The 25,795-nt window shown below is 29.8% G+C and overlaps 2 protein-coding genes across 3 annotated transcripts in view; one reads left to right on the top strand and one right to left on the bottom strand.

Moving 5' to 3' along the window:
• The window catches only part of LOC107448476 (uncharacterized), a 45,586-nt gene that overhangs the window by 16,814 nt on the left and 2,977 nt on the right, over positions 1–25,795 (bottom strand). Inside the window, exon 1 of one of the 2 annotated variants that reach the window (XM_016063674.3) lies at positions 8,306–9,575. The exons of the other annotated variant lie outside the window; for it this stretch is intronic. Within the exon in view, the coding sequence (XP_015919160.1) occupies positions 8,306–8,320 (15 nt within the window). The 5' untranslated portion in view covers positions 8,321–9,575. Of the gene's footprint in view, positions 1–8,305; positions 9,576–25,795 lie in introns of those variants that run through there. 2 annotated transcript variants of the gene reach the window in all.
• Positions 13,939–20,612, top strand: LOC107448474 (uncharacterized). Its single transcript, XM_016063672.3, has 3 exons — positions 13,939–14,099; positions 17,771–17,918; positions 20,393–20,612. Exons 1-3 carry the CDS (start codon positions 14,045–14,047, stop codon positions 20,520–20,522), a joined length of 333 nt encoding a protein of 110 aa, XP_015919158.1. The 5' UTR covers positions 13,939–14,044; the 3' UTR covers positions 20,523–20,612.

Consider the following 25,795-nt stretch of genomic DNA (forward strand, 5'->3'; position numbering starts at 1 on the left):
TTACACTCTCGGAGAGCAGAAAGACCAGATTTTCTATATTACGTCATATTTTTAAGATATTCAGGAGCTGATATACGTAAAAGCGGTCGGCGCATAATGCCGACAACACTGCCCTATTACGATATTAACCTCAAAATCGTGGAGCCTCAATGCGTTTGATAAGCCAACAAATGGCTGTTGAAAGAGGGAATTTTTTTTTACAAATGAAATTTTTAAAAATTTATGTAAACTTTTTTCATCATCGTATTTTTGTTAACATCTTTGACCGTATAATAAACAAATGAATTAAAGACATAAATTCAACAAATAAATAAATAAAAAGACAAAACCTATTAATGCTAATAAGTATACAAAATTAAATTTGACTTAGCTAAAAAGAAAGGTGATAGATTTAACATTCATATTTAACTTTCAAATAAAAGTGTGATAAGTTGATACTTTTTTAACAATTGCAACATTTATACTATGCAACTTTTTGTAATTTTTTTTTATGAAGTATTATAAAAACGTTACATAATACGATATCTCGAAAAGGTATATCAGATTCTGCCGAAAAAATTATTTCAAACTAGATCCAAGAATAAAAACTAAGAAATATTATTAACAGATCTCTTTAACTGTAATTTATAACAGTATATTAATGTTATTTGCACAAAAATAATTATTGTAAAATGGTTAGTAATATTAGACCACCTTTTCTAAACAATTTTATCTTAAAATGTGGGGCATAATTACATTATAATAATAATAAAATTAAAATTATTTATTCTCTTAGTTTTAAACTTTGAAATTCAAAGCGTAATAATAGCAGTAAAGGAAAAATAACTTTAAATTAGAGATACACAAATACTTATAGAAAAACAATACCTTTATAACTTTAATTTAATGCTGATGACAATCGAAACAATATGGGAATGAATGAGGGGAAACTGGATCCTACCACGTGATTTTCCGGCCAATAAAAATGCACCGACAACAATAGAAAATTATGTTAGACCATTATGATTTTATGTTATATAAAAAATGTTATATGAGAAAATTGAGCTTCAAAACTATTTTATAATTGTTTTGTAAAATATGAGTTCCATGATGAGCAACTTTATGTCAACATATCTGACATTAGGAACAAAATATAAAAATATGTACTATTCTAAAATTAAGTACATTTGTGTTGGGAAGAAAATGTTGCACATTAATATGCATTTGTAGCGAAAAAAAATCTCCGTGGTTTCTTTTGCCTTAAATATTTAAGAAGCAGCTGATCTGCGTTGTTTTAAACCGAATTTGCGTTTGGATTTTTCTTAATAGTTCATTCAATCATCTAAAAAGGATTTAAAAAAATTTCGAACATAAAAATAGTAAATATGTAAACAGTTTTCGAAAAGTATGTAGCAGAACTGCTGTTGCGGACGACCAAAAATTACATTAAAAGGAATACGGCAGAATCAGTGATTAGCGATTTATGATTAAGAGTTACGCGTAAATTGTATTTCTACAGTTGTAGTAGAAATAAGTGGTAAATAAACACGCGCAGTAAAATAACGAGCAAGTGAAGTTTCTCAAATACTATGTTTAAAATGTGCGTGCGTAAACGTTTAAAGAAGGAAAAATTTCCTACAAAAATATCGTAAACTTGAACGATTATAGATTGTGACACAAAAGTCTTACACGCAATTTCATTAGAGAGTATAATATTTTATGGAGATTTCATAAGCGATTCCTGTTCAGAACTACAGCGCGAAAAAAACAAGAAACAAAAGAAAATGGATTCGTGACCCTCAAAATATGGGGGAGACAACAATCTCGAAAATATAGTACCGATAGTTTGGTGAGCATAGCGTTAATTTGGACCCCCTTAATATTAATTTTATTTCTTGCTTGTTTCGAAAACTTTTTAAGCGAATTAAAAAAATTTGCACACAATTATAAAATTCGTTTGTTCAGCAATAATTCCTTTCAAAATATTATGTTTAATAATTATTTATCATTAAATTTATTTAATAATAGTTCGAAATATCTAAAATTGTAAAGTATGCAAATTTTTACGACATTTTAAAGAATGTAATTTTATGTGGTAAAATAAATAAAAGATTGAATGAAACTGTTCGAGTAATTCCTGGAATATTGACTTTCAAAAAAGATGTCTATAGCAACTGTAGTAAATATACAATAGCAGACTTGCGTAAAAAAATTAAGCTGCAAATGTAAGAAATTAGACACAATAAAATACTTGGGTGTACATATTGATTCAATCTTAAAATGCAAAACGCATATAAATTACAAAATAGGAAAATTAAGATTTATCTTGAGCAGATTCTATTTTTTTTAAATTTAAAGTAAATAGTGAACTTTTTTTAACTTTATGTTATGCGCGGCTACATTCTTATATTTTTTATGGTTTATCAATTTGAGGTAAAGATTTTATAACTAACATCAATAAACTGCGTAATATTCAGGAAAAATTTATTAAATTCTGATCAAAAATATGAACGAATTAATCCAAACTACTACCACATTTACTCGACATATTGCCAATCCGTAATTTATTTCTTTACGAATAATGTCTACATCTTTTCATAAATTCAAACGCTTGCAAGAAAAAAGACACGACTAGCATTAAATGATTGCGAAAATGATTAATTTGATCTAATTTATGATTCAAATTTGAATATTCTAACCCATTTCATAATACACACAATGTTAATAGTAATTTGGAATTCATGTGACACTATATCGAAATCTGACGACATTATTTCTAAGACAATTCAATCACGATTATTAAGACTTAAGATTAGAGACGACTATCTGCGTATGATTACTTTTACAGCCTTAGAATATGAAACAAAGTTAAAATCTTTTCGTGAATAATTCTAGAGCATTTCCTCAGTATTTATTGTTATATTTTATCGCTATTATTTTTTTTAAATAATTATAGTTTTTATTGATAATCGGAGAAGTACAAAAAAGAGAATTTTTAATTTTTTATGTAACATAAAATGATACTCGTCTGAAACAGTGTCTCGTTGTTTTTGGTGCATTCTAATTGGTCAGAAAAACCATATGATCACACCTTTAAGCAACAAAGAAAACCCGGAAAACTGTACTTAACACTAAATTACTTATCTATCTCTTAATTAACGGTACTTTTATTGAGTTCTAATTTGAGTCGAGAGATATTTAATAAAAATGTGTAGAAGTTAACGTCAACAATTTTTAAACTATTGTGCTGTTTACATCTAAATTATGATGTGATTTCAGCTACTTTTTTCGGATACCACTAGTTGATTCATTGCTGTTTTGTGAGAAGCCGGGAGAGTTGTATTAAGATCACCGTACTTTTGCTGATCGTGAGAGCTGTGTTAAAATCACGGTTGTTGTCGCTCCTGTGTTGCCGTTGTCAGTCGAGTGCATGCAAGTCGACGTTGTGCATGATCGAGACGAGACTGAATAGCAACAGTGCGAGGTGAATAATGTCGCAGTCACAAGTAGCAAGTCAACTGTTTTAATGTGGACCATCCATCGAAATGGGCGTATTCAGATCGAAGTGGGCGTTACTGTCAAGTTAGGCGTGTTCATATCTAAGTGGGAGTTTATGCCAAGGTAGGCATGTTCGTATCACGTCCGGGTCACCAACGTGGAGAGGAAAGTTGTTATCGACAATGTCAACCTTCATCTATGAAAAGGTACCTCACCATAGAATCGAGTTAACTTGTCTTATATACTAGTGAATTGGAATTACATTTCTGTAGTGGTAGATACGCTACAAGTCTAATTAAAATATAAAGCAACAATAGCAATAATATTATTCAAAGTTAGAAGCTTAATAACTAAAGTGGTGCTCCTTTATAATAGTACAGGGTAATATTACGATATTACTCATTATGTAATGGTAACAAAAGTAATAATTAGGTTTAAATTTTTAGATTTTTTTACTTGGATAACTTTTATTTTTGATTTATATATATTTATATATCTGCTTATCGTCAAAAATCAAAAATTATTGCGTCACAGTCATGGGTATTGACACCTAGTATTTAATAAAACATAAATAGCATTGTGAGTTATATCTAATACTTGTTTTATTATTGATGATATATACCTACGTATTTGATGAAATATATCTAGCATTGCGAGTTTTATCTTTGTTTTGTCATTGACGATTTATATTTATGTATTTGATGAAATTTAACTAGCATTATCAGTTATATCTAATATTCATTTTATTATTATTTAATTATATCTGCGTATTTGATGAAATATATTTAGCATCATGAGTTATATCTTTATCTAGTATCTAGTAGAAACCACTTAATAAAATATACATAGTTTCATTTTAAAAAATAAAATTCAATTTATTTTATAAAATTTATTGAAGTTTAGTTTTTAAAGGAATTAATCGTTTTATACATCAATTTCATTTTACATCATTTATAATGTTTTTACTTTCAGTGCTGCAAATTAATGATTGAAAAGAACAAAAATATTTAAAAAAAAATAAAAAATTAGAAAGGATATGTATATTATTACATCGAGACTAAATAGAAGTCGAAACCTAAGGACCTAACCTAAACCTAAACATTTTAAGAAACAACTAATATCAATTTTCAAATAGTAGTGAAAATTTTTGCCGTCTAATGAAGTTTATTCGTAAGTGGATAAAGCTCTTAGATTTCTAATAAAAACTTTCATTTTGATAAATTTCGAGTTACGGAAACGCAGGTCGAAACTGGTTGTTCCAGTAAAAGTTATAGATGTTATAAGCTAGTTAAAAAAACCCGATCCGTTGTGAATGTCACAGAATGTTTGCAATGCGACAGGGGAAAATCTTCGGTATTTTCAAATTTTTAGACTTTTTACAATCCCTATAGGCTTTTTAAGGAAAATGCACTGAATTACTTGGATAGAATTCAGATTATTTTAATAAACCGTCAATATACAATAAGCCTACAACTACTCCGGGGTAATTGCCAATTGCCTGAAATAAATCAAGTTAATTGAGCAATGAATAATATATTTCCCAACTAAGCATAAACGTTTTTAGGATCACTGCAATAAGCCTAAAAAGGGTCAAGCTGATTGTAAATTACAGGAAAATCTTCCATCTATCCTGGAACATTGCAAAATGACTACGGCTATTTTCAAATGTTCAGATTATTAGTTTACCCTACTTAGGTAATGTATTAAAAATCCGGCAAAAAATAGTACAATCCTATGAAATTATTTTAAATATATTTGTTTCTTCAAGTGCGAACTAATGTACTTAAAAGGAATATTAATTTTATGTGGATAGCGAAAAGAAAGCACGGGATTGTTCTATTAATTGTTCTATATTTCCATTGAATATTCCAAAATTAGTTTTCCCATTTTACGTAGCTTACTATTCGTGAACAATAAATTGCAGCAAAAAATAAATGTTTCGGTTCGTTTCCTTCGAAAGTAAAAGTATAATCCATATTTTTTTTTTAACAAAATAAGACACTTATAATATTTTTAATTTTAAAATAACTATACATTTTAAGAAATGTTTTGGGTCGATATTGTGTGCGCGATCTAAACCTTTATTGTGCCATTATTATTAAAACTTAGAAAACTTTTTAAATAATTTTAACATATATATCCAAGAAATATGAACACTTCTTTTACCTAGTACCATCAGTTAATTAGTTTATTTATTAAACGTCGTTAAACAACCAACCTAATTTTGAGTTTACGACTCCGTCGTCTTGTAATTTGGAACCCAATCCAGAAGACAAGGAAACTCCTGGATCAAGTATTGCGTGGAATTCGCCTTCATGGAGGACTTTTAATGGAACTAACTCGCATTTGCGTTAAGAAAATCACGAAAACCTCCCACGGTTAGACTTACGGCAAAGGGGCTGTAACTCATGATCCGTCTATCCCTGAGCATATTTTGCATCAACACTGTGGTCGGTACGAGCTGCGTGCGGAATTCGCATAGACCAGCCATCGCTGGGATTCGAACCTCGAATTCTGGGATTCGTTTTGGAAAATGCCCACATAATTGTGATTAGGATTTCGTTTCGTATAATTTGATAGACTTAATCAAGATCTCGTGGACTGCTTTCCATTTATCTGGTAGTGTAATTAAAACTTTTTTTAAAAATATTCCTCGGTTTATCTTTGAAGAAAAAAATGATTTAAAAAAAATTTTAAACATTGCGAAATATTAAATTAGCTTTATGCTCAAGCAAAAATAATGGAATTCATTCATAACTTCATGAGGCATTTGTGCTAAAATTTTAAGCGTGTATTTTGTTTTCCATAAAAAAATATTTTAATCTAGTGGGCCCCCTTCCTTGCAATGCTCCCCAACCTCCAAAGATTGATATGCAATATTATATTGTCTGATTTGCAAACTATGCTTGCTTCGCTCTCTGTGATAAATTAAACCCATTTGAAATGTATTGTAACATAATATCTTAAAATTTTAAATCAACTATTGAAGTTTTTAAAAATAATTCCTCTTTAAAAAATCAAAATTTTTAATTATTAATAAGTTATTAAAATAAAAAAAATTCAGTTGAAATAAAGGACATGCAGTCGAAGAATTTGCAGAAGCAAAACAATTATCATGCTTTTAAAAAACAACATGTATGACGCAAGCCTCTTAAGCATTATTTCAATGTTAAGTCTTTCATACCTGTCATCAACGTTTTTTTTCTGCGCTTCGAGAACTTTTTTTTTGTTTACTTAACTTAAAAAGTGTAACAGCACGACTAATACTAATTTATTAAGGAATAATAACAATGAATAAAATTATTATTATTTGAACTGTTTAAGTATAGTTAAAGCATAACATAAGACACTTTGTTTTTTGATGTGAACTATTCGCTTTTAAACCTATCAAATCTACCCAATTATAATAGCTCAGTTAGTTTCAGTTCTTCGTTGCCCTTGCGAGACAATAATTTTCATTCTGAAATTCGTAAACACCTTTAAGTTTTTATGCTTATGACAGCTCACACTCTTGATATTTCAATTCCTTGATGTCAATGCGAAGAACTGAGGACTTTCTTTGTCATCGTGTTGGAGAAATGATAAATATATGGACTATAAAATATTTCGAAATACTTCAAATAAATATCAAAATTAATCTTTCAACAAATATTCTAACCTAACTTCGTTAAAAAGTACTTTTTTTTGTTATAATACTACTAGAGAAGTTTTAAAATGCAAATTGAAAATTATAAATACATGTAAAACAATTGAGTGAAATTATTTTCCTAAACAAATAAAAAATAATTTTTGTTTTCTTTGGGTTAATTTTTTTTTTAAAAAAGGCATTAAACTATAACGATGATTTAAAAAATTATTATTCAAGAGACTGTTTTAAATTAAATATAAAGGATCCTAAAAATAAATAAATTTAATTTTTTATGGAAAATGCTCAAAGCATTTTTAATTTAATTTTTCTTAACTGAGACAAATTTTAGTAATTTGATATTATTACGTTTTATATTCTTATGTTTAAGTTTGAAAGAGGTAAAAAAAATTGACAATATCTGTTGAAAACGTAAGTAATTTAATTTCTACTTCCTTGCGTTTAAATTCAAAAGTAAAAAACAAACTTTAAAAATATTTTTTTAAGAAACTTACTTATTTAATTTACATCTTCTTCCGTTTAAATTTGAAGGGGAAAATAAAAAGAAAATTTAAACTTAGAAAGTAATTTGAAATAAATTATTTTATTTTACTTTTTTCGTACAATTTTAAAAAAATAGCGTTAAAATTACAATTTAATTTCCCTTTTCTAACTTCCATTCTTCAAAGAAAAGAAAAACTTTTTTTTAAAAAAAAATCAAGTAATTTTACTTCAATTTTTCTAACGTTTAAATTTGAAGCGAAAACAATACCTAAAAAATATTTTTTGAAAGAATTAATAATTTAAATTATTAATTTTTTCTTGAAATTATAATTTAATTTCCCTTTTCTAACTTCCATTCTTCGAAGAAAAAAAAAATTTTTTTTTTTTAAATCAACTAATTTTACTTCAATTTTTCTAACGTTTAAACTTGAAGAGAAAAGAATACCTTAAAAATACTTTTTGAAAAAAATTTACAATTTAAATTATTAATTTTTCCTTAAAAATATAATTTAATTTCCTTTTTCTAACTTCCATTCTTCGAAGAAGAAAAAAAAATTTTTTTTAAAAAATCAACTAATTTTACTTCAATTTTTCTAACGTTTAAATTTGAAGAAAACAGAATACCTTAAAAATATTCTTTGAAAAAATTAATAATTTTTCGTAACATTCCTGAATTTATGTTCATAATTTTTAACTCACCTTCATGTTGTCCATTCCATTCGCTCCCCTCACCTTAAGAAACACAAATGAGGAAAAACTGCATGAAGAGAAAACGAGCCCTTGAGTCCGCCTCAAAAACACCGGAGATTTCACAATTTTTGTGGCAGTGTCGATATTATCAAGTGGCGTGGATAGCCATCGGACACGCAGGAGTGGTCACGGAGTCGCGGGGTCAGCCGCGGACCGATCCTCAAGACCGACCTTGGCGAGAAGAAAGGGATGCCAAACTCTCCGTTTGGGCGTCACCACTTTTTCTTTATGGAAGTAGTACACATCTTTAAGTTTTTTCTTACTATTTATTTAATTGATGTTTCATTCACATATTGTAGTTGTGAATGATGTGCGAAATACGTGATGATAATCTATTTTACACGATTGTATGTAATTTCAAGTTTTTTTGGAAATTAATTTCAGCAAAGGAAATGTGATTCGTTTTTTTTTTTTTTTTTAATGATTTAATCTGATAGTAAATAATAGTTGTCTTGTTTTATTTTTCAGTGCATTGTAGTGTAAAATAATTTTTAAAAGAATTGCAATTCACTGTAAGATTACAATGTAAAAATCGAAATGATGGGAAGAGAAAGCTAACAAGAAGTCAATAGGAATAGGAAGTCAATAGGCACAGGCGTTGCCAAAGGGTTCACAATCCCCTGCAAAGTTACGAAGCCTCGAAAATTTAAATAAGGATTTTTTAATAAAATTAAACTTGTACAAATGTTTTTTTTTTTTTTTTTTTAATTTATTATTTTTTTTTATGCGTTTTGACACGGAGTTGGCTTGTTTAAGCTCTGTGTAATTTAGTTTGCAAATGTAATTTAGAAGGAATTGTGTAATGTAATTCAGAAGGAAAAAAGGTCTAACCCTGGTTTTCCTTTTTAAATATTTTATCTAATTAAATTTTCTATTATCTATGTATAAATTCTTTCCGTTTGATTGTAACAAAATAAAAAATAGTGCGTGGAGTCCCTCCGCGCGGAAAAGTTAAACTTCGCAACCAACGACGTTAATTGTTGAAGAATCAGCAGTCGTAGAAGGATCACTAGTTCTATTCAACAACTCTTTTTCCTGCACCGCTCGCTTCCGTGCTCTGTAATCACGGTAATATTGTGCATTTTTCCCTCTTGAACCAGTGCTTGTGGTTGCCTCATCGTCTCACCCTGGAAAATGTATTTGTATTAATAATGTATGTGAATGCGTCATAATGTAATTTCAAAAGAGAAACAATCAATTGATATTCACAAGAGACGTTCCTTGACATAACCTTAAATCCGTCGCATTGTCCGTGGGATTGTTTTCACTCATTTTTTACAATTGTTATCCACTAAATTTGAAAATAAAAAATACTACCCTATTAAATTATATGTGTATCAAAACAAACTAAAAAAATATTTATAGAAAAACAATACTTTTATGACTTTTATTATTTTTATGCTAGTGAGAACCAAAACAATATGGAAATGAATGAGGGAAAACTGGATCCTACCACGTGATTTCCCGGCCAATAAAAATGTAGCGTTAAACGTTTAACGCAACCTTGTTGGAAGTCGCATAAGAAGTATAACTTCAAAAACAGAGAAAGATTTATAATTTTGAGTTTAATTGCCAATGGGAATCTGTATTATTTCAAATAAACATAAATTTGCAATTTTTAATTGTTTAAGTGAAAATTGTTTAATCAGAAATGGTTTGGAAAATAATCGTAGAAATGGACGTGAAATAAATTTGTCGTAGAAATGGTTTAAAAAATGTCTATATTAAACAAGGTTGGCATTTCGTCCGGTATCCGCGATCCCGGAAGAAACTTATTTCTTCCGGGACAGTGAAAGAAATAAAAAAAATTAAACTTATGGAAGAAACTAAAAATGACCAATTGTGTAATTATAAGTATTATCCGAATAACTCAATTTTAAACGAGTTAAAATTAATATAGTAAAAGAAAGCTTAAAATTTTTCCCATTCACTTTTTTTTTTTTTTTTTGCAAATTATTTATTTCTAATTTCATGGAGAATTTTGAAATCTATATATCATATTATTTAAGAGTCGGTTTGAGTACTCATACTTTACATTATTTGATTATAAAAATCTGTATACTATTTATAATAGAGAATTAAATGTGTATTTTTAGTAGTCTATGTTTAGTATGTGATTTTTTTGTTTAGGGGAATTAATAAAATTTGATTATATTATTTTAATACTTTATATAATTATAAAATTATGTTTTATTATACTCTTTAACAAAAAATATTGAAAAACTAGTTATTTTAATTTTTTAAGAAATTCATAAAAAAATTCAGAATTTTTCTGTATTTTAGTTTTATTTTTTTAAAAACGAGACATTAAATAGTTAAAAAAATATATATACGATTATTTAAATTAAATTGCAGTTATAAACTGTAAAAAATACCGTTTAGATGTTTGATATTTTTTTTTTGAAGAATAGCTTCTCTCATTTGGGTTAAAAGAAGCTTTTTTCTTTCGGGCCAGTTTTTTTTTCCACGTTTAAAATAAAATAAGAAAATTTTAAAATTTTATATTATAATTTTAATTATTATAATTATAACTTTTATAAATATTATAATTTTATACTACAATTATAAATTTTAAAAATTTTTAAAATAAAATAGACGCTACCCATGATCTGTAATTTTTTTAAATTAAATATTGTAATTATTGAAAGACTCAAGTTCTTCAAAGCTTATTTTTATTAATACAATGTTTGCTACTATCAAAATTATAAATGTGAATGAGGTGCTTTTTTAGAATTCAATGTTACCAGTGAAAATAAATTTGTATTGCATATGCGCTGTAATATTAACTATTGTAATTTTTAAATTACAATAAGAAAAGTCCAAGAAAAATATTAAATTGATAAAAATATTTTTAAGGTATTTTTTTCTTATTTATTTAATGCTGCGATACATCAATAAGAATATTGTTAGGTTTACAGCTCCATCATGTGACACAAATGACAAAAAAGTATTTATTCTTTTTTTTTTCAAACCGTTAGTACGAAAACATACCTTTACAATTTAATGTATTTATATTTATACAGTCCATTTGTCTTTTTCAATTCTTTTCATTATTCTATGAATTTTAAATATTTTTTAATTGAAAAAATATTTTACTTAGAATATCTCACGCTCATGTATATTAAAATTTGAATATAATACATTATTAATTTATTAAATACAAAAAACAAGAAATGTTTATTTATAACAATTAATTTATATTAATACTGTTAATTATATATTTCTAAACAATGACATTAATGTAAAAAATGTTGAATTGCGGCGACATTTTTATGTCTATACTAACAATCAAAGAGGTAAACTAACTTTTACATTCATGCACTATTAAAAAAACATTTAGATATTAAATGCTTATTTTTTTTTTAAGCAGAGTAATTAAGTAATAAATAAGCATGTTCTTTTTTTGTCATATTCACATATTTAGAAAAAAAGTGAATTTCTTTTTAGCATTCTTTATCAAAATATTAATCAATAGTTAAAAATATTTCCGTGAAATACTTTTTAATGGTTTAATAACTTTTCATTTGGGATTTAACTTGTTATTTAACGTTTTTTTCCAACTCTGTATTGACATGCATGAAAAAAAAATTCTAAATCTCTTTCAAAAATTATCGTATCATAAAATTATCGCTCTTTCAAATATTATCGTAAAAGAAACAATAAAGTGTAAGTATCAAAAGTTTGTACATTTTTTCCTTACATGAAGCACTAACCATATAAATAACGTATCATGGCAATGTAAACGCTGCAAGTTAATTTAATTTTAAATGACTTTTTTTTAATAAAAACAAAATAGATAAACAATAATAGAACAATCATTCTAACAGTTATCTTTTTAAAATGTTTGATACAGCTAAATAAATGTTATGTTAACGATTTGATAAGCATTTCCTGTAATTCTTCATTACATATATCACCTGCAGTTTTCTGTTTACAAAGCGTTAAATTCATAAGTTAATATTCTTACAAAACGTTCGACCTCTGTGCCGTTGTCTCGCAGCATGAAACCTTGACACTCATTTTGCTTTATTCGATAATTCTCTCTTTCAACATTTGTTCATAATGAGTAAGGTTTCTGTTAATTCCAGAAAAGATTAATTTTTGTACAAATACACTTGATACTATTTTGAGTTTAACTACGGATAACAGTATTTATAAACGGTGTTGAACAGTCGACCCAATTCTGAGTTTACGACTACAGATGTTAAACTCCGTCGCTTTGTAATTTTAAACCCAACACAGAAGACGAGGGAACTCTGGATCAAGCATCGGGATAAACTAGTCTACGTGGTGGACTTTTTGACAAAACTAACCCGTATTTGCGTTACATGGTGAGGAAAAATATGTAAATCTCCCATGATTAGCCCGACAACAAGGGGATTCGAGCCCTTAAACCACTGAGAATATTTAACGTAAGCATTGTGATCGATGCGACCCCGAAGCAGAATTCGTATCAGACAGACAACGCTGGGATAACCCGTTTTGTCCAATTGGGAGGCGTACGCTCATCCCTTGAGTCACAGCTAATCATATCAATATTTTGATGAAAACTGTTGAAAGTATAGCAGCATCCAATGAATATCGTTGAAGACAGAACAACCACATAATATGTCTGTTAATAAATATAGCAAATATGGATATCTTTAGTTGTAACCCACATAAAATTAATAAAAATCGTATCGACTTTTACCCTAAAAATTTTCATTTATCACCACGGAATTCCAGTTTTAGCTTGAGTGCTCTATCTAATCAGAAAACGGACACGGTGTCGCGCATGTAGATCATGTCTACAGATGTAGACGTTTACATGATTTTCTATATTTAAAGTAATGATGACTTCAAAATAAATTAATTACCTGACATGAATCCGATAAATAACATTAAGGTAGGAATATTCCAAAAAGCAGCATAACAGGAAATCGTGAATAATCAATGCAGCAACTAATCAATGCACAAATGAAAGAGAAAGAAGGACAAAAATGGAAATAAAAGCACATCAACATAACAGTCATCAAAGGAGCGTTACCTTTAACCGCAGAAACTGCTTTCACACTGACGGCATGGTATGACGATGACATATTGGCCAGTGCATCCATTTCCATTTTTTATTCTTTTATTTTGCTCTTTCTTTTATGTAGTGTTTGGATTATTTGAGATTGCCTGTTATGCTGCTGTACGGATTATCCCTGCTTTAGTATTATTTATCGAATTATTGTCAGGTAATTAATTTATTTTGATTTATATTTTCTTCAAATATATATCACATACAGTCTCAGGTCAAATTACTAGACGCACTAAAGATTCTATGCAAAATCTTAATTATCAGGCAATACTATACAGCTTTATTGTTNATATATATATATATATCGCTTGGAAAAAAAATAGATCGTAACTGGTTCATACTTTTTTTAATTGTCTTTTTCGCGAAAAATATTTTTTTTCCATTCTACTTTAAGTATATTTCTCAATAAAATGCTTATACAACGTTGTTTCTTTACCTTTCGATTCGTCGATTGCATCTTGTAGTAAATTACAATTTTATTTCATTTGTATCTATGAAATAACAGTACAACATATCGTAAACTCCAGCGTGTAAATATAGCGATAATAGAAATGTGTTTGCTGTTCTATGCGTACTTGTATCGAAATGCTTGTTGTTCACTTTCTCATTGACAGCCGATATCAGCTATGGGATCTAGAATCTTATCTGTTTCGTTATGTGTTTTAGGAATAATAGGACTTGGTAAGTATGCTGCCTGATAAATTCTAAAAACTCTGTTTAAATGTAAGCTATTCGAGACAGTTTAAATGTAGCCATAAATGGAATTCTTTCTTTACTTGACATTAGAAAACGGTCTCGGGAAAATTCCTTCAAGTTTGAACGATTACAGCTTCGTTTAAAGGCATTTTTCAAAGGTCTATTTCGCCAAGGAAAATGGAAAAAAAAGCCACAGTTAAAATGCATTAAACTGGGAACAACGATATAATTTTAAACCGTATCACTCATCTTGCCATGAAAAATAATCTACGTTTTAAAATAGAAAGAAAAGCTTAAAAATTTTTCAAAAAAAGTATCTAACTTTTTAAATATCGCTAAATTGTCGAGATTTTTGCCACCTAAATAGAAATCATTGAAATCATTTACAAATTTTCTTTTTTTGTAAATTTATAGGAATCTAGACATTGCTCCGTTGAAGCATTGATTACTGAAGTATCTTTTCAAATATTAAAAAATTAGATCAGGAAAACTGTGCTGTTTTCGTAATAAGTATAGAAGGCTCTAGCTAAAAGTAACAGTCAGTAAAGACAAACTTTTAACCTAACAGTCATAATAAACTGTTACAAATTCACAACAGTTATAAATATATCAAGCTTATGTTCGCTAAAATGTGTTTTTCCGTGCGACGGCAAGGCCTTCAAAGAAACAGTCTTCTCAACCAAAATATTGCGTAATCTAAACGCTGGAAGCAATGGGGAGTAGGCGGCAAAAATAACATAAAAAGAAAAATGATTTTTGAAAAATGCAACAATTGAAATTGTTAAAAACAATATAATTCTCCCCTCATTGGTTTTAATTAGATTTTTAATCCGAAAGATAAACTAAACGGCAGTAGTTTTTTTTTTTTTTAAGTATTATAGAAAAAAAATATTCTCATATCTGCCCTCCTCACTGTACGTAATTTTATCAACTAAAATGAAGAAAAAAAGATTTATATTACGCTTTTTTTTGCATAAAACAATGAAACAACATTAAAGACAGAAAAAAAAGCAATGTGGACAAAATGCAAATAAATTTCTACACCAAATATAGTTTTATCAATTAAAATATTTTGAAGAAATGGGAACGTAAAATACTTCCTTTTATTTATTATTTTTTTTTAAAAAAAAGGGGGTGGTGAAAAAAGAAAAGTGCAAGAGAGTGCTTGACCAAAGACAGGAGAAACGAGGCGATATGGACTAAATGTCCCCATTAGTCCTAACACAGAATATGTATCGCTAAAAATACAGAAAATACTAAGCTTACTCTTTTGTGTAACACAGAAAAGAATGAAGAAAGAAAAAGAAAAAAACAGTGAAAAGCAGCCTGCCATGTCGGAAGTTTGGTTCCCTTATGTTAATTTTACTTTTCACGCATTTCTATTAAACTAAATTACATAAAAAAAAGTGAAACTAACCTAGCAACAATGTTACGTTGGCCCCAGTTGGACTCAAAATTGGCTCAATATGGAGTCCTATTAGATCATGCACCAAGGAACCAATTTTGGGATCTCTAGATTTTTTAATATTGGTTCTATATAGGGTCAATATCTGCCTATATAGAGTGGCTTATATTGGCTGAATAATGGATGTAAAATATCTGGTTAATCTGACAATTCTATATAGGGCCGAATTGGCTGCAAAATATCGGGTGAATCTACATGAGGCCAATATCGAATTCCAATAAGGCCAATATCGAATTCTAATAAGGTCAATATCGAAAAGATTGATGAATGTTGGTCCAATGAATCTCAAGTTATTTCGTAGCTAGGGTAGTTTATCCAAAGATAATTTTAAACACGATATAGTTTCATATGCCTCCACGAAAATAAAAATAAGAAGTTAAGAGCGAGTATCGGCTACAGATCCCCATGCTCTGGCATTTCAGCTAATGCAAGACAAGTTACAAGTTGTTTTAAAGGAGAAACCTGACTAATTCCATTAGAACGAATTATCTCGGTTGGAGGATTAAAAATACACTGTCTTTAGTCTATCCAAATTTTTCGTTGCAAGAGACTATTTACTTACAATAAGTAGAAAAGAAAGTCTAACAAAGATTCCGTTCATTATCATTACATAATTAATTATACATCATGTGTTGAGCACCGTAAAAACAGTTAAAGAAAATTTTAACCAGATATTATTTTGATTTAATTTTGTATATTAAATTTAACGGTTTTGTTGCGCTTATGTTGTTCAAGATCATTTTTTATATGTTATCGCTAAAATGTAGAAATCGGTTACTCTACAGGTTATCTAGCTGATGTTCAGATTAAATAGGTTGATCCGAGAAAGAGCCATAAAAATTGTTTATTTCTCAAATTGCCTAGATAATTTGCACTTTAATAAGCACTTGTTAAAGTTTGCTAAATGTGCATATTAACAGTTTTCACATTTTAGAGTTTACGTAGTCAAACCCCGCTATAGTGAACCTTCAAGGGACCGAAATTTCGGTTCACTATAACCTGGAGTTCACTATATCCGTTACGCAGGCAATTTAACAAATGGTTCCCAAACTCCTCCCTTTTATTACATTATATTCATATAAATGACTGAAAAATATTATATAGTAGCAAAAAATTTGTTATTTTTCATTATTCTTCGTCCTGCGTACAAATAAAAGTTAGTAATCTTTAGCTGATGAGCAATCTTTAACATCAGATATGGAAACACTTCCCGACTCTCAGATAATTTTTTCTGAATTTGCGCTATTTCGCTTTTTAAACCTTTCTTACTTGCCATTCGAGCACAGAAAGTAGTCTCATAAAATCGCTTAACAAATTCATCGACATTTGTCCAGAAACTGGAAGATTGCGGCGTCTTCGATTGGTGAACTACTTCAGTAATGCTTCTTCAGCATCCTTGTGATCTGCTTTTTCTCAACTTTTATCTGCCATCTAAATTTTTTTCATGAGCAGAAATTATTAATTGCCTATATTTCCATGCGTTACAAATTGCAGATTTGGATAGTTTATATTCCCTGCAAATATTAGCTTGATTGCATCCATTTTCAATTTTTCTGATTATGCCCATTTTATCATCAATGGAGAACGTTTTACGTTTACTGTTCGCCATAGTTAAATTTGAGACACTTGTTTGCAGGATTTTTTTAACAGAACTGAGAGCAAAAAGGAATTGAAATGAGGGCCTTATCAACACATATTAGTGTCCAACCCTTTGACCAATAATGAATAATTGCTCATTCCCTCTGATAGAAAATCCATATTGATCCCACTGACCCCTTACAGGTGCATCATCTGCCTGGGTTGGGAACATCTGCTTGGTTTGTTTAGCGATGGGAGAGTGAGATAAAAGAAGCAAACAAGAAAAATGCTTATCGCTACATGCCCCTTTACAGATGGTTTTAAAAATCGGTATATGTATTTATTTTGAAGGAGAAATTTCAAAATTATTACCAAAAAAATGGGGGAGTAATCAGTCGAAGGCAGAAAAAAGTTCATTATATCCAACTTCCTCACTTTTTTGGTTCGCTATTTCCACTGAAAATAACATTATACGTGTATAGCAAAGCACGGGACCGAAAATTTCGTTTACTATATCTGAGAGTTCACTATAAACCGTATTCACTATAGCGGGGTTTGACTGTATTTATAACAAGAACGATATTGAAGTAAATAAAAATATTGATGTTTTCAGTTTCGTCTCAGATGGATGACGCTTTAAAAAAATGCTTCTCTGATCCTAGAGTTATACAAGGTTGTAATGAGTTCGTTATGGACGATCCAGCAATGGATTTATCGAATATGCTTGGCGGATCCATGGATTTATTACACGTAAATAATGTGTAAGTACTTTGATCCTAAATATTCTAACCTCCGGTTATTCGTAAATGATCAAAATGAACAGAGCGCCATAATAAAAAATAAGAAAAACAGAATATCAAAATAACTTGTGATCTAATAATCGAATTATCGCGAACTAATATGCAAGCTTTGGGGTTTAAAATCAGGATAACTTTAAATATGCTAATCAATTAGTGCATAAGATAAGTTGCATAGTTAGACACAAAATCATAATACCTCGGAATAAACATACCTTTTTTTTTAATCATGGTTTAGGATTTTTGATTCCAAAAATATAGGGATTAGCAGCAATCGTGGAAATATGGGTCCTCATTGTTTGATCAGGAGAGCAATATAAAGTTTGGACCTCTTAATGCTAATTTTATTTTTTCAAAATTCGCCATTTCTTGAGAACATAGTAAGGTAATTCTCATCATTTCCTGACAGCTACAAGCAGCGTTCCTTTTATTTTTTATTTTAACCGGTGATGAGTAGCTGACCCTTTTTGGGTTTGGGACTATCAGTGGTCTGTAGTTTTGTATCTTTGAACACTACCTAAAAGCCAAGGGATCAAGCATTAGAACAAAATAGCCTTAGGAGAGAACTTTTTAATGAAACTGACCCGTATTCGCGATTCAAACGTAGGTTGCCTCATTGGAAAGCCTATAGTGTTTCACTCACTGCGCCATCGCGGCTTAATTCATTACGAAGCAATAGGCAAAGTGAATTTATAGTAAATCGAAATCCCAACCGTCGCCATTTTAAGCTTAGCAAGAGCACTTAAGCTTAGTGCACTTAACTTTTATTTGTCTGGGCTGAGTGACATCATATGTTTCAATTGTTTTCTGATCACTAAAAACAAAATTTAACGTCGTATTATCGTCTCTTGCACTACATTTCGTGTGTAAACGGTTTTCCGACGTCATAGAAAAGAATTTATATCAATATAATCGCAAAATAGAATTTATCGTCTATCAAATCTGCCCACTTTCCGACTAGTTAAATAGCTCAAACTGTAATTCTGTGCGTAATCCCAACCCAAATTTTCACCACCATAAGTAGCAAACTAAATTTATCATCTAAATAGTGGCAAGAAAAATTTATCGTCACATTGCAAATCGGGAATAGTCGTCTGAACCTTTTTTCCTACCAGTTTAAGTTATCAATTTTGAACTGAAGTTCTGTGTCTGATGACACAATAAATTTTGATGGTTTTCTGTCTGCTACAGACAATAGGGGAGAGTGGAGTCAATTGTAACAGGGTACGATCGTAACAGAGCAAACATTTCGAGTGTCGGGTACTAGATTTGGTTCCTAGGTGGCGCACTAGGTGTATTTAATAAATCTACACGTACACCCCTGCTGGCAACCATTTTTAAGTACTTTTGAAAGAGTTACATCACAAAAGATATTTTCACGCTACGTAAGTACTTTTTTGGCATTTGAATATTATATTGTAACAAAGTAATTTTGTTTAAACAAATAAAAATTATTAGCCAAATATGTAAGTGGACACCTTAATTTACATTTCAATAAAAAAAATTAGTTTTGTTAATTAACTAGCATTGTTTTTAACAAATGAAGCTGAAATGGCGTCTTGGACGATTGTAACAATAAGTAAAGGGACGATTGTAGCAGCTGAAAATAAATAATCTTATGTTTACAAACCATTACTTAACTCTTTAAGAACCACCAATAGTTTCCAATATCATTTATATTATGTTGAATGTGCATTATTTTATTTGTCACCTTTCACAGCATAAATTAAAATTTGTAACCCCTTAAAGTGAAAAGTTTAACCCTTTAGGTCTCTGCTCATTATTATTTTCACTCCTAAAATATCACTACTATTTTGATCAATAAAAAATATATCACAACTATGATAATATGTATAATTAACTATGTTTTAGTTGAATTTACGAACTGTTACAATTGACCCCGTAAGTGAGGACAATTGTAACAAGTGCACGACTGTCAAAAATTGTTAATAACAATAACTAATATAATAGCATTTAAAATAAGGTTTTTTTTCCAGTAGAGGATAGTCTACTTTACTCGTCTGTCAATTAATACTAATAATATATTGGATTTTTTGTTAGTTAAGAATAGTTAGTAAAAAATGTTACAATTGACCTACTCTCCCCTACTTATGGTCAGATCATCGTCAAATAGAATTTACCATAATTCGAAATTAATATTTATCGACAGTCAAAATTTCTGCGACTTTCTTTAGTTTGCCTGTATTTCATCTGGAGCCAATACAAAGTGCAACAATTTTTTTTAAAATTAGTACGGGCAAATTTATCGCCAATCGAAATTTAGACAATTTTCAATATATTTTTTTTTCAGTTTCAAAATAATTTATTATTTTAGATTATATGATATTCAACCAAATGAAAATGTTAAGAATGTTATATTGATATCACGATTATAAGAAAATGCAAGTTTTATAATATCTAAATTTGAAATGCTGCAGGTTGAATGCACTCTTCGCAGACATGAATCACTGTATTCAAAGAAATGCTCGCAAATACTGCTCTAAGAAAGCACAAATGATGGCAAGAAACATGGATCCAAATTTTGTTAAAGATGCACTTCTTATGTAAAATGATCAGCACGAAAGACATGATCCAAATTATTGTGATGAAAATTATTACTTTATGTTGTTGAAAATAAATGTCTTTCACAAACATAAAGTACGATATTATTTGATCATTATGCAACATCCAAGAATAGGAGAAAGTGAAACTATTTTATTTATTTTACGAATTTCAACGTTGATTCTATTATGAAAAGTAGGGTTCCCAAATTTTGAAATACTTCTCAACTCACATTTCGAAAATCGATTCTGTGGATCGGCGCTTTGATTCGAAACTGCTTTGAACTGATTTTGTGGGAGCAAATTAAATGCTAAAACTGAAAGCGGTTTTTTTCTTTTTATTTCAAAATAATCCTAAGATATTGACATATGAAGGAACATTTTATGAATAACATATTTAAATCTCGGTGTTTAAACATAGAACCCGCTTAAGAATCATTGTTGTTGTTGTTGGCGCATGCCTGTTTAGGCAGAGGGGGTGCGATTGTTCTTGTTTTCCAGTGGCGCCATCTATGGCCAAGAATTGTTGTTGACGCATGCCTGTTTAGGCAGAGGGGGTGCGATTGTTCTTGTTTTCCAGTGGCGCCATCTATGGCCAAGAATTCGACTTCTGCCACACCATACGTCACACACGTTTATAGGGCGGACCCATTCATACATCCACAGAATGTAATTTTGACCTGAATCAGAGAACGATCGATCTCCAATCCAGTACCCCCAGAGGTTTTGATTTGTTATGGGAACATGGAGGACTTTTGCGACTCGACAGATTTAACGTGCATCAGTCACTTTACTACACGGGGAGTCTTCGGCCGGCGGGGTTCGAACCCACGAACTCTCGGAAATGAGCCCAGCGCCCTACCGACCAGGCTATCCCCGCCTTAAGAATCATTGAACAATGAATAAGAGTTTTATTTCCTTTAACTATACGATTTGTGTAAATTTTTGTTCAGTCAGGGCATCGAGTTAAAATAATGAATATAAAACTGTAAAACATTACTGGCTACAGCAGCTCAGTTAATTTTTCGCCTCATTTCAAAATAACTTCTTTTGCAAAAAAAAAGGAAAAAAATTAATGAGTAAATAATATTAACCGAAATTTAAATGGGAAATTAAAAATAACAAAATTGTAGATGAAATTGCAGTGTTAAGTGAGCAAAAATGATAAGGTTTATAAGTCAACTGTCGATATTATGATCCTTGCGGTGCGGGTTCAATCATAAAATTACAAATATTTTTAATTAATTACATGAACTCTTTAAATATAATTATGACTACTAAAAATATATTTTCATCACGAATGTAAAGGAAAACAAGATTCGATTTTTTTTTTAAATTCGATTTTTTTTTTCACTTTGAATTTGCGACTCTTTGGCGTATCTACCAATAAAAACATTTTGAAACAGTTTCGGAAAAATTGGTCCAACATTGAACCATCATATCGGTACCTTGAACCATAATGCGGTCAAAATTGTTCCAGCATTAAGAAGGTGTAAAATTAAGCTATGTGTCCGTTTAACCTAAACCGTAGTGCCGTATAATCATAATCAAGTTCAAATGAGCTATAATATGATTTAACTTAACAGATTAATATGGTTTAACTAAAAGATTTTCCCTACAATTTTCTTTAAAAAAAAAACTAATTAAAAAGCACTGTATGTTTTGTAAGGAATTTCGGACGAGCCCTCAGCAGTGCCGGGCTCCAGGACAATTGTCCCCCTCCTTCCCTCGAGTACGGCCTTGACTACATAACATGTAAATTAAATACCTAATTTTCTTAAACTGTCATATAAAATCGAAATGCATACTACGCTTTCACCGAAATTTCAGTATTTATGAATTTCCTGTCGAGTTATGTGTACCAGGTTTTAACCCTACTAGTGAGGTAAAACCGGGTGATAAGACTATTTGTAGAAAAAAAAAATCATTGATTAAAAAGTAGTACATCAATGACTTTTCCGAAATGATATATTGTACGAAGCTAAATCTTGGTTGATGGCTGGGATATCCTGGTCGGTAAGGGCGCTCAGCCCATGTCCGAGAGTTCGTGGGTTCCCGTCGGTCGAAGAGTAGTAAAGTGACTGATGCACTTTAAATCTGTCGAGTCGCAAAAGTCCTCCATGTTCCCATAACAAATCAAAACCTCTGGGGGTACTGGATTCGAGATCGATCGTTCTCTGATTCAGGTCAAAATTACGATCTGTGGATAAATGAATGGTTCCGCCCTATGAACGGGTGCGCCGTATGGTGTGGCAGAAGTCGAATTCTTGGCCATAGATGGCGCCACTGGAAAACAAGAACAATCGCACACCTCTGCCTAAACAGTCATACGTCAACAACAACAACAAATCTTGGTTAAATCTGACAGTTTCTTAGTTGGACAGTTTTGCTCCAACGGCCTTCGAATCTTAGCTACCCTGTATTTTCTCCCTTTCCTCTATATCGTTAAAGATTTAGTGTTGTTTTTTTATAAAAGTTAAAACATTTATTTTTTTTTAATCGGCTAAGCTATATTCTATTGTTTTTTTTTTTGTCACTTCTTGTTAGTATCTTTTAAATTATTTAAAGTTTTCGGAAACAATTTAATCAGATATTATGAATAGAAAAAGAAGGAAAGAAACATTAACCCCTAAAAATTTATAAATATTATAAAATATTACTCTTACTGTTTCAATGTGCACAAAGGCACAAAATTTTAGTATTTAAACGCCAAACTTACACGAAACAAAAAATGTGATGATAAAAAGCATATGAACCAAAAAAATTTGAATCTTTGATATTACTTTTTCTGTGTATTTTGAGTATAGGCGGGGAAAACAAATTACAATTTCTCCCTCTCCTTTCAAAAGCATATTTCCATTAAAGCGGTACTTTTAAATAAAATCTACACCAATGAACGAAAAAATCCATTAACACCAAGCTTGATATTTTCCAAAAAGCGAACATTCCTAGTAACCAAAATTGCCATACAGTGTTTGATCCCGCTGTTCAATCTATTTTAAGACGTCTGGATGCAAAAAATACTCGACCACCCTTCACATAGCTGTCTGGACATCAAAACAAAGTAAATGGTGTTAAAAATGTGAGGCATTGCACCCCGCCTTCGTCATTCCTTCGCGGAAAAATAAAAGAACACGCGACACTTTCCGCCTTCCATTGTTTTCTTTGATAACTTTCATCCCCTATCACCTATAGAGCGCGGTAATAAAGCGTAGGAGGAAAAACAATCGACCTTTAAACTATAGCTTACATATGTCGATAAAATGCTTTATTTTCCTTGTTAAAAGGCCACCATTTTTATAATTTTACAATGAATCATTCTGCATTGGCGAAGTATTGTTTTCTTTTTTTTATTGTTCTATAAATGAAATGCGTCGTTCTTTAGCATTTATAAAACAACGTTATTTAGTTTAATGTATAATTTATAAAGCATCTAAACTCTAATGAAAACGCTGTTGTTAAATACGATATTAATTTTTTTTACTCTTAATCTGTTTTTAGCGTGCTGACGTTCCATAGCACATTATTATGTCCTAAATGTTAAAGTATAAACAACATTTATAGTCCCAATTTATTATTATTTTTTACGGTTAAATTAGCTTTAATTTAAACATTCCAAAATGAGTGTAACTAACTAATTGAAAAAAAAAAGAAAGAAAGAAGAAGTAATGGAAAAAAAAGTCTCCTCCTCTGTAAGTTAACAAACGGTGCGAAAGTTTAAGGTACAAAAGCAAAGATCTTTTTAAAAAAATTAATAAAAATAAAGCAGTCAAATAAAGAAATTCGACTTTCGCGATTTAAAATCTGGAGAATTTCGAAACTTAAAACGGCAAAATTTTTGACCGAGGGTATTCATTGAGTTTAAATAATGATGCAGTATTTACATAATAAAGCCGAAATTAAGTAATTTATAATGCCTCTTCCCAAAATTTAAAAAAAAAAAAGAAATCGAAATTTACAATGATTTGCACGAGGCAGAAGTCGAATATTTAATTATAATAATTATAAGAACTTAAGTAAAATCCTATTTCCATTCTCAACAAATGAAGTGAAAAATAATAAACGTCATGCTAATTATCTTTTCAAGTTCAATTCATACAAGAGTGTAATTACAATATTTATATATGAAGTGTAATTACATTATGTTCCCTATATACGTAATTATCGCCATAATTATATTTTGCTATATGCTATAATAATGAGAGTAATTACATCAACCATTAGGTAGAATGTGTTCTTGTAAAAAAAAAAGTCAAACGATAAATATTATTTCCTTTCTTTCCTTCTTTCTTTTTTTTTTCCAATTTGTTACTGTTTGGAAACTAACGACAAATAATATCTGATTGAGATGTATAAATAAACCCCCGGATATAACTTACAGTACAGTGCATAAAATAAAATCGAAAATACCTTAATAACTTTCAAACTAATAATTGGATTTTCAGAAACTAATACGTCATCTTAGTGATGCAATAGATTAACCTTAAAGAAGCTAAATAATTAGTGCAGACGATATTTTAAGTTACGAAATCAGACGTAAAAATTTACTTTCTCTTAGTAAACATGCATCTTTTTTTCCTTTGGCGTATTTTGATTTTTTAGCCCTCAAAATCCGGGGTAAGAATAGCCGCAATCTGGAAAAATTTAATCGATTCCGCTCGAATTTTAAATTTGTCATTCAAAATTACTTGATTTAAAAATTGTGTTAAAATTTTTATGCTTAACAACTAAAATATTTTTTACGAATTTTAAAATTGAAAAAAAATGAACAATTGTAAAAATATAATTTTAATGTAGTATTATTTTTCTTTGAATAAACGAGTCTTATAAATATGTGCAAAAATTATTTAATTACCTAAAATATAGTTCTAAGGACATAGGGAAAATACAAAAAGTGAAATTAACATTAGGGAACCTATCGATCACTCTCTGCCCTAAGCTATTGGGACCATATTTTCCAGGTTGCGGCTCTCTCAACCCCTCCCTTTTATTTAAAGGTTTAACCGACCACTTACAGTTTCAAATTTTTATTTATTTGTCGGTGAGGCTTCAGCTGCCTTTCACAGCATTTTTCTGAGCGTTATTCACTCCAATGTTGAAAATCACCTTTTAAAAATACTTTTTGGTGAAGGAGGGAAGAGTGGGTAGCTGCTGGTACCTTTTTACAAAGAAACTACCCGAAGTGTTACTAGTAAATCAAGCTGAATGTTTAATTCAGTTATATTTTTTAGTTATGAAATAATATGTATATATATATATATATATATATATTTATAAGCG

The sequence above is a fragment of the Parasteatoda tepidariorum genome, chromosome 7 (genome assembly GCF_043381705.1).
Source record: "Parasteatoda tepidariorum isolate YZ-2023 chromosome 7, CAS_Ptep_4.0, whole genome shotgun sequence".
NCBI lineage: Eukaryota > Metazoa > Arthropoda > Arachnida > Araneae > Theridiidae > Parasteatoda > Parasteatoda tepidariorum.

Coding starts and splice junctions, on each gene's coding strand:
- LOC107448474 (XM_016063672.3), top strand. CDS start 14,045: ATGGGATCTAGAATCTTATCTGTTTCGTTATGTGTTTTAGGAATAATA. Junction 14,100..17,770: donor TTTAGGAATAATAGGACTTG/GTAAGTATGCTG, acceptor TGATGTTTTCAG/TTTCGTCTCAGATGGATGAC. Junction 17,919..20,392: donor TTATTACACGTAAATAATGT/GTAAGTACTTTG, acceptor GAAATGCTGCAG/GTTGAATGCACTCTTCGCAG.